A 9,302-nucleotide genomic window follows, 5' to 3' on the forward strand; every position below is an offset into this window, starting at 1 on the left:
TAAAAAACTTTAAAAACTAAGAGAGGATACGTAGGCAGCTCGCTTATCAGCGAACTCGGTCTCTCCAAAAACCTCAATTCATTCCCCTCTCTCTCTCCACTATTTCTAAAGGAAAACCAAAACACCCCTTTACACTGAATGCTTACAAATAAAAAAACAAACAACCCCTAAGTGGCAACTTACATTACAAAGTCCAAGGTTTTTTTAATGGATGTATTAGGCAGCAAAAAAATCAAACAAATGTCACCATAACTATGAGTTGCACTGTTGCAGACCAGCACATATCTGAAATTGACCATTATCAATTAGTTGGAATTTCGACACTTTTGGACACGATAAAAAAATATTTTCAGCCTATATATCGGTAAATATTTCTTCCAAAAACCTAACTGCTATACTTCCCCTAATTAGGTCAGAAACTCAAACCCCTAGAAATGGCAACGTCAATTGAAACTGAAACATTCAAATTAGGTTTTATTGGGGCTGGTAAAATGGCAGAAAGTATAGCTAAAGGAGTTGTTAAATCAGGCATTTTACCTGCTACTCGAATTCGAACTGCTCATAAAGGTTCTAATCGTAGAGATGCTTTCTCATCTTTTGGTGTTCAACTCTATGACACCAATCAACAGGTAGTGGAAGACAGTGACGTCATCATTTTCTCGGTGAAGCCCCAAATTAGTAATTTCCCACTTCTCAATCGTTTTTCTTTGTTATTTTCGATTCATGTTAACAACATTTATAATTTCTTTGTTTACTGTTTTGTAGTTGGGGAAGTGGTTTTGCAATTGAAGCCTTTACTAACAGAAGACAAACTTTTAGTGTCTGTTGCTGCTGGAATACCATTGAAATATCTACAAGTTTGTTATAGACTCTATATTTGTGCACCATGTCATCTTTAATTAAGTGTGCTGATGCCTAACTCCAGTAGGATATCTATTTTCGCAGAATTGGGCGGGTCATGGTCGTCTAATAAGGGTGGTGCCAAATACTCCTGCAGCTGTTGGTCACGCTGCAACAGGTATCACCCCTGTTGTTATTGAAGTCCGTTTGTTCCTTGTGTTAATAGTCCTAAGTTTCATTAAAATGTAGGGTCTCTGACTAAGATTCATTGAAAGAAATCAGATAGGAGGAAAAAAAGTTTCATGATGCTTTTTTATGTAAAAGGATGTACCTGATGTAGTCAAGCTGAAAACTAGAGAACTAATTGATTTCATGCTCTAATATGCTTCGTGGATAGATGAAATATACTTCAACAACAACATAGTGTCCATCACGTTGGTAGCCTTAATTAAGATAAGAATTAATACTGTCCTTGCACTACTTTGTCCAATCCTTTGCAACTCCTTGGGCATTGCAACGGGTTTCCCACTGACCCATTAAGTTTTCTTCATTCTTCACAGTTGCTTCTGGCCTTTCCACTCACCATTTTATGTGTAAGCTTGTAGAACTAGGTCAGAGGTTGTATGCTCTATGCTATTAGGCTCTTGGTCTGTAATGCTGTGGTTTATAAGTGTTATGAGGATCTACAATTCATGCATTTGAACTCACATTCATTCAATGGGAGTAGAAGAAAAACTAGGGAACTTAATATGATTCTAAGATATTACCATTGGACCATTAGAATCATTTCAGTGCTGTTGATTAGTTATTTTTATAAGTAATCGTCTACCAGCATATAATTACTGATAGTTTAAACTTATATTCAGGTGATACAGTTATCTACCCAATATGCTCTTGAAAAAATACTATTACATTGTTGGGTGAACTAGTGTTACCCCCACACTAGATGAGCCAATTAAGATTTCCCCACTAGATGGGAAATTAGGGTCTCCCCTAAACTGCTTTGTCAACTTGGTTCGACCGTTAACTTTCAAGTCAAACAACTGAAAATGACATAAATTCCCCACCTAATTAAAATTGAATATTTTCTTTTTGAAAACAATGAGGGCATTTGTGTAATTTTCAATTGTTTGACTTGAAAGTTAACGGTCAAACCAAGTTGACCCGGTGTTTAGGGGAGACCCTAATTTCCCATCTAGTGGGGATCCTAATTGGCTCATCTAGTGGGGGTAATACTAGTTAACCCTACATTGTTTATCAAAAAATAAAATAAAAAATACTATTACATTAAATTTGAAACTGGACATGGGGGAATGGGTGTGAATCTTGATGTTGACGTACATTTTGGTGTGCAATACTTGGCCACTATGAACCCCTGATATCCTAGTATTCTTTTTAGTGATCAGCATGGGCGAATCTGCAAGCGAGAAAGATGCTGATCTTATTTCTAGTCTGTTTGGAGCAATTGGAAAGATATGGAGAGCTGATGAAAAATATCTTGATGCCGTCACAGGCTTAAGGTATGTAAAGTTTTGGCATATTTAATATCATGGAAGCAGGATGGATGTCTATTCTTTGTTGTTCAAAAATGCATTTACCTCATGTTTTTATGTGGTTGTTTGACGAATATTATGTTATAACTAATCAAGTGCATGATCCATTACTTTCAGTGGTAGTGGCCCTGCATATATATATCTGGCAATAGATGCTTTGGCCGATGGAGGAGTTGCTGCAGGTCTTCCCCGAGACCTTGCATTGGGTCTAGCTTCTCAGACAGTGAGTGAAAACTGCAAACCTTAAGGACTCTTTAAGTGTTAAAACTATTATCTTCTTTTCCTAGATTATAAAGAAAAAAATGAGTTTGAAGGCTACTTATTTGCTGTTACTGCTCCTTGACAGGTTTTGGGAGCAGCATCTATGGCCATCAACTCAGGAAAGCATCCCGGGCAACTGAAAGATGATGTTGCATCACCCGGGGGTACTACTATTGCTGGGATTCACGAGTTGGAAAAGGGGGGATTTCGTGGGATTCTAATGAATGCCGTCACTGCTGCTGGCCATCGCAGTCAAATGTTATCAAACAGGTAGCTTAATATTGACTAATGTATGCTAATTTTTGTTAATAAACCAATAGACATTTGAGATGTATTGTACGTGGTTGGCTGTCTTCATATGCACTGCTATAATTTCCGTCAGGAATAAGCAGATCGGTATGTGCATCCCAATTAAATTTAAGCTGTTTTTGTCGATAAAACATTTGACTTTTGATGGAAAAGCATTTGGTTGTTTGTCAGATACAATGTTATAAGCGCTCCTCAGGAATAAGAGGCATGTCGTCCAATTTTTTTTTTTATTTCCTAATTCTGTATTGTTTCCCAACACGAATGTTTGGTCGTTCAGCAACGTGCACTACACAAAGATTGCAGTAAAAAGGGGTGGGCAGTTGTTCCCCGGAATAGTAGCAACAGAAAGCAAATAAGCAATCCATCAAATACGAGACCATTCCCTGGAAAGGCACTAAATCGTCATTTTCTTCTAACCGTTGGAAATCTTCCTCAAAAGAAGAGAACGGAGTATAGATCTTCAATTTACATTCATTATAGAGCAACAGAGTCCAAAAAGAAGTGAAGGAATTAGGGCATTAAGCTACAAGGACTATAAGTGCTTTGAAACGAAAAAAACTAAACTAAAGCTCTGGAAAGAGATGCACTGGATGACTGGATCAATGACACTGGTACCATACTTTTTTCTAGACTCGGGAGACTCCAATTGAATTCAGATTTTGGAATCATGTTCATCTTTCTGCCATGAAGGTCTTCCAGCTGTTGAAGAGTGATGTTTGACAATCCATTTCCACACCTTGAAGCTTTTCTTGCACTTCTTTATCTCATTATTATTTACTGTAATTCTACATGACGTTCCATTACCAAGCATTCCCTCCCTGAAGTAATCAAATGATTGAGATTCATCTCCTGATAAATTACCATCTCTTGTAATGAAACTTGAGGCACTTTTTAAGAAGTTATCATTTTTAAGACAGGAGAATTCAGGCTTTGATTCTGATGATAAACTAAGCTTTAGATCAATAAAACCTGGATCCTCATCAACACTGAAACTCCCATCAAACTCAATTAAACCACCTTTTCTGATACTCTTGGAGCCATTTTCTGATACCATTGAAGGTCCATCTCTCTTTACACAACCAAAAACATCTTCTGATTGGAACAGTCTATCAATCTTTCCACCACTCTTCTTCTTCTCTGAATCTGCATGTCCATCCTTTTTAAGAACAGAGGGTCTGCCAGTTGAGAGAGTAATATTGCCTTCAGAGTGATCAAAACCACCCCTGAAACCACAAACAGATCTGGACCTAGAAACACCCATGCTTTCCAAATCCCACATCTCACTTTTCTCATCCACCCCATCAACATTATTCTCTATCACTCCTCTTTTCTTCCTAAATAACCTCCCAAACTTCCAAAAGCTACCTCTGTTGACATCAACAGAGGTGCTAGTACTACTGCTCCTTTTTAAAAGAACAGTTGATTCTGATCTGTTCTCTGACTTGGACTTAATACTTGAATGGGAATGTGAATGTCGAAAGCCATCCTTGTCATTCTCAATGAGAAATGAGATCCTACCAACACTACCTATATCAACCACACTGGAGGAATTGGGGTATGAAGTGGAGATATCGGAACAGGAGCAAGAAGAAAGTCTTTGTTCTCCACAATCAGAACAAACTAGCTTGATCAATCTATCTTTGAGACAGTAAGCACATATTCCAACTGAAGATGAAAATGGATGTTTTTTACATGGAAGTTCTGATGAAGAGTAGTAATCTGAAAACCAATTACTGCTGCTAGAAACAGCTACAGCTTTGCCTCTATCTTTCATGGCTTCTCTTTCTCTCCTATGCTTTTGTTAACCAAATGAGATTGTGTGTGCTGGGGAACTTGGGTATAGGGAGAGATTTTTCAGATTTTAGTAAGGTTGGTTTCATGCTTGCTTTGGGAATATTGACTTGGACATGGTGAAGTAACATCATGGGAGTGTTAACATTGAGAAAGAGAGATGAAGAGAAAAAACATCAAGTGGGACTATTTGATGTGAGAAGTCAAATAGACAAATACAACACTTTGCAAATTGTGATGAATGCAGAAATTAAAATGTACAGAGAGAAAATGACCGAGGAAAGAGAGCGTCAACTTTACGTTTCCAAATCGAAAAGCAATGCATGATTGATCAAAGAGTGATACACTCATACTGTCATACACTATACACCAGTGTCAGCAGGTAATACATTGTGTTTGATGTACCCTAGACATAAAAAGTTTTGATGTCACGCCCCAAAAGTATGTGTAATTATATTTAGACCTGCCTTTGATGATCTGTGCAGAGCCAATTATTTTTCAGTGGTGTGTTTCTAGCCATTTGATTTAGAATTGCAAAATGACAGGTTCTAGAAGCAGAGTAATGGATCTAAACATGTGTATGTAGTAAAAATCCACCAACATACATTTTGATCTTCATCTGGATCTAACCGGTCTGTGTACTCTTTAAATGGCCAAGCATTCCTTGCCTTATTTATTACTGCACGTCTATAGAGTGTAAAATTAAACCTATCGCATAGCCCTTTTATCCTCAAAATATGCTCTTGTCTTTTCTTGCGGATCTAACATTCCAGGCTACCAGCTGCAGCTAAGAGCCTACCTAAGAGTCTAATATGCATCCTTTTTATGGCGAAAGAAAGATATTCATATTCTCTATCAATCCCCAAGGTGATGATAGCATTCATGACAGTATGAGTATATGACATAACTCTTGCCAGAATTCTTGTTAGGCATCAATAGTGGTGTGTTTTACAATTTTAGAGCTCACACTTTTTTGGCTTAATAGATTCTGCTAAAATATTGCTAAAATTCAAAGTATCACATTTTATAATTAAAATAAAGAGTGATCTTGGACACACCCATAAAAATACTTCCGTATGACTAACTAAGTTTTTGCCATATCCCAATAACCGCTTCAATCCATTTAATATCTCCCAAATTAATTTGGGGTATTTTCAATAGGGATAAAAAAAGAGAAAAAACAAAAAAACCTTATTCTAAAAAGAAACAACAAATAAAAAAATGTGAAAGTAATACTTTGGAAGGACGACCTTGAAGAATCTTTGTGTTACAGTGTTACTACAGCACACTGCACTATAATAGAACTTCTAATAAAAATAAAAGAATGTCCAAAAAATAAATTGTCTTTTTCCTTTTCTAGAAATTGCTTCAATTTCGATTTTTTTTTATTGCAATTATTTCTTCTTTATAATTGTAGAAGGGTTAAAGGAGTTTAGTAGAAATATATCCAATTGGAATTCTCGTGAAAAAAAAATGAAAAAAAAAAAAAATGCATTAATGGCTGATAAGTGAAGGAAGAGGAAGACTTCTTTGTTTTCCCAAATTCTACAATTTTACTTTTTCTAATTCCTTTTGGTAAGGGCAAAAAATGTGACAGAAAAAAATAATAATAATAAGTGCCGAAAGATTTGTGTTTGCTGGAAGGATAAATACTTGTTTGGATATATTTAATAAAAGAAAGAATAATTTAGGAATCTAAATCACTAAATATATCTTAAATAATTTTATTTATTTATTTTAAAGTTTTGGAAGTATTTTTATAGGTGTGTCCAAGATCACCCAAAATAAATGCATTTGATAGTCTTTTTTAATTTTGTGGAAATTTTGTTATAAAAAATGCTCCACTCCCCTAAATCTGTAATCCCGTTTCATTCTCCTGTGAAAGCGATGTCTGAACTCTGAAGCCCATTAGCGCTAGACAACACGTCTACATGACAGTGAAGTGAAACAGACATCCATAATAAGTAAGTGAGTTGTATACTACTTGTATCACGGAAGAATGTTAGGTCCTTTTCTTGTAGATTGGGTTACACGTGCTGTTCTGACTCTCTTATTTGGCTTCCTTTAATTCCTTGATTATGTCATATGCTTGATGGGAACTTGGATCTGATCGCTTACTCAGGCTTCAGGATCCAACAACATGTTTCGTGTTAGTGTGGTACATGACTTTAATACAAGCTACTCAATTAGGGACTAATTCACAGCTAATCAGAAGTCATAACCATACTTAATTAAAATATGATTAATTCAGGTGAGCATGTTTGTAATTGTGGGCATCACAAAATCCATTCAGCTCCTGGTATATCCTAGTATCTACTATTAAGACTACGATCAAAAGAATGTCACGCGTGTGTGGGTGTAATGGGTAAATTTCACGCACCGTTGCACGCTTTAGGTGCATCTTGAGTTGTTAAATGGGCATCAACGGCTCAACGCATGCAATAGGAATTAAAACTTTAAAAGGCATAGATTCATCATTGTGGTCTCCTTAGCAGACAACCCTCAATAGATTGAGTTTCCCATAAGAGTCGTGCATCACAGCATCCAGTTTTCGTGAATTTCTAGCCCTCATATATACTAGCAAACATATCTGAGAAGGGGTGGTCCTGGAAAACTATTTAAGGTTATCCTTAGCGCAGTGTCTTGGGTATGAGAAAACATGAAACATGATGACTATACAAGTTAAAAACTCCTTTTAAGCATCAAACCTAAGATTAAATAAACATTGAGACACAGAAGACATGTTTCCGACACGTGATAGGGAATTAGGGATCGCATTGAATATCATGTGTTTCCAAATTTCCAATTGATTGTATCTATCTAGCACACATTCTTAGCCTAATAGCATCTTTAGCAAAGCAAACAAAAAACACTAAAAATTTTGAACCAAAAACACCAAACCAAAAAAACACCAAGTAATTTTAGGAGCAACATAAAAAAAAACACCAAACAACTACGCGATTTTGCCAAAAACGTGTCACTAAAGCCCAACTGACAGGCCCAAGCCCACGCGATTTTGGCAAAACCGCGCGGTGTTCAGAACACCGCGTGCTATTTCTATATAAACAGCTCCAAAGCCGCGCGGTTCAGTCATTTTCACCTCTTCTCACAATTATAAAACCCTCTCCTTAGTTTAAAAAAAAATTAAAACCTACCTAAACTCTTAAAATTTGATATGGATCATTTTGAACCTTTTCGACGGTGATGATTGCAAGATTAATGCATCGACATTGGCAATGAGAGAGAAGAACCCGAAGAAGTAGAATCACGATTGGGGAGAAGACAATTGGGGAAGAAGAACCCGAGGATGTCGCTACGTACCGATAGACATCCCTATGTCTTTGGAGTATCGGATGAACGACTTCGATTGGTAATTTGCACCTGGAGAAGCACTTGATATGGAAGTTGTGTCTTCTACACGTGATACAGTGCAGTGGCTAATACTCAGGTAATTAATTAGTTTTGATTAAATATTTTGAATATTAATTAGTTGAGTTTGACCAATTAATTATTTATCTTATACGCATTTTTTTTTTTTTATAATATCAGTATGTTGTTGACTACCGAGTTAGATCGGCTTTACTTGGTGTTAGAGAGTGGTAGAAGGTTATTAGGAGTTTGGATAAGTTTGTACATATTAGAGATAGTATTTTGTATACACTTTTGGATATTTTGATTGATAATGGATTATGAGAAGCCCGATTAGGCAACCTGGTCATAGCTTTAGTAGAAAGATGGTGGAGTAGAACTCATACATTTCATTTTTCTTGTGTGGAGTTAGGGTTTACACCACTAGACTTCACTATGATTTCTGGCCGAAGATCTCCAGATATAGCCAACCGATACCTTTTCATACAAATTATGAGAATATGGATATTATGCTTATGAGTTTTCCTCGTTTGGGTGCGGATGCTTATGATTCTTCTGGAATTAAGCTATCTCATATTAAGACTGCATATATGGAACCCCTCTTGCATCCTGATACACGAGCGGAGTTAGCTTTGACCGTTCTCTAGGGTAGTGAGGGTGTTGATCGACAAGATGTTATGGCTTTTTGATGTTTTTATGGGCATGTTTTGTTTCCCAATTGTCATTCTATGCATTTTTGGGATATTATGTTTATGTATCCGATTTGCATACTATGAGAGATTATGACATGGGTAGCTCAAGATATGCCACATTGATATCGGTGTTAGATAAAGCTTCACGCATATTGAAGTAGAAGTCCCCAGTGCGGATTCACATGACTTTTAGAGATTTGGTTTTATGAATACCTTCGATGTCTTTGTCCTAACATAGACATGATTGTTGATACTCAGCCCTAGATTTGCTAGTTGGTCGAGACTCACTTGACTAAAGAATGCAGGCGATTAGGAATAATATCCGTATGGCTCGCGGCTCGATTGATATTAGATCATTGTCATCTATCGAGTGGAGACCTTGGCGTTTGTCTACCTTTGACGATCCGGTTACAAAGATGCTTGTGTGTTGTCACGTCCACAAAGTTGTTTTGCCGACGCGGATCTGCGGGTTGGTCTGCGGGCGCCG

General features: G+C 36.9%; 2 protein-coding genes across 2 annotated transcripts; one reads left to right on the forward strand and one right to left on the reverse strand.

Moving 5' to 3' along the window:
• Positions 1-213: 213 nt before the first annotated feature.
• On the forward strand, positions 214-3,181 carry LOC147521649 (pyrroline-5-carboxylate reductase-like). The gene is made up of 6 exons (XM_086578736.1): positions 214-678; positions 766-857; positions 946-1,018; positions 2,240-2,360; positions 2,511-2,616; positions 2,740-3,181. Exons 1-6 carry the CDS (start codon positions 435-437, stop codon positions 2,926-2,928), a joined length of 825 nt encoding a protein of 274 aa, XP_086434862.1. The 5' UTR covers positions 214-434; the 3' UTR covers positions 2,929-3,181.
• Positions 3,182-3,342: 161 nt separating this feature from the next.
• Positions 3,343-5,305, reverse strand: LOC147521650 (uncharacterized). The gene has a single exon (XM_086578682.1). It carries the CDS (start codon positions 4,735-4,737, stop codon positions 3,616-3,618), a length of 1,122 nt encoding a protein of 373 aa, XP_086434808.1. The 5' UTR covers positions 4,738-5,305; the 3' UTR covers positions 3,343-3,615.
• Positions 5,306-9,302: the final 3,997 nt, after the last annotated feature.

Source organism: Coptis chinensis, chromosome 1 (assembly GCF_015680905.1).
Source record: "Coptis chinensis isolate HL-2020 chromosome 1, ASM1568090v1, whole genome shotgun sequence".
Taxonomy (NCBI): Eukaryota; Viridiplantae; Streptophyta; class Magnoliopsida; order Ranunculales; family Ranunculaceae; genus Coptis; species Coptis chinensis.

Coding starts and splice junctions, on each gene's coding strand:
- LOC147521650 (XM_086578682.1), bottom strand. CDS start 4,737: ATGAAAGATAGAGGCAAAGCTGTAGCTGTTTCTAGCAGCAGTAATTGG.
- LOC147521649 (XM_086578736.1), top strand. CDS start 435: ATGGCAACGTCAATTGAAACTGAAACATTCAAATTAGGTTTTATTGGG. Junction 679..765: donor CTCGGTGAAGCCCCAAATTA/GTAATTTCCCAC, acceptor ACTGTTTTGTAG/TTGGGGAAGTGGTTTTGCAA. Junction 1,019..2,239: donor TGTTGGTCACGCTGCAACAG/GTATCACCCCTG, acceptor TATTCTTTTTAG/TGATCAGCATGGGCGAATCT.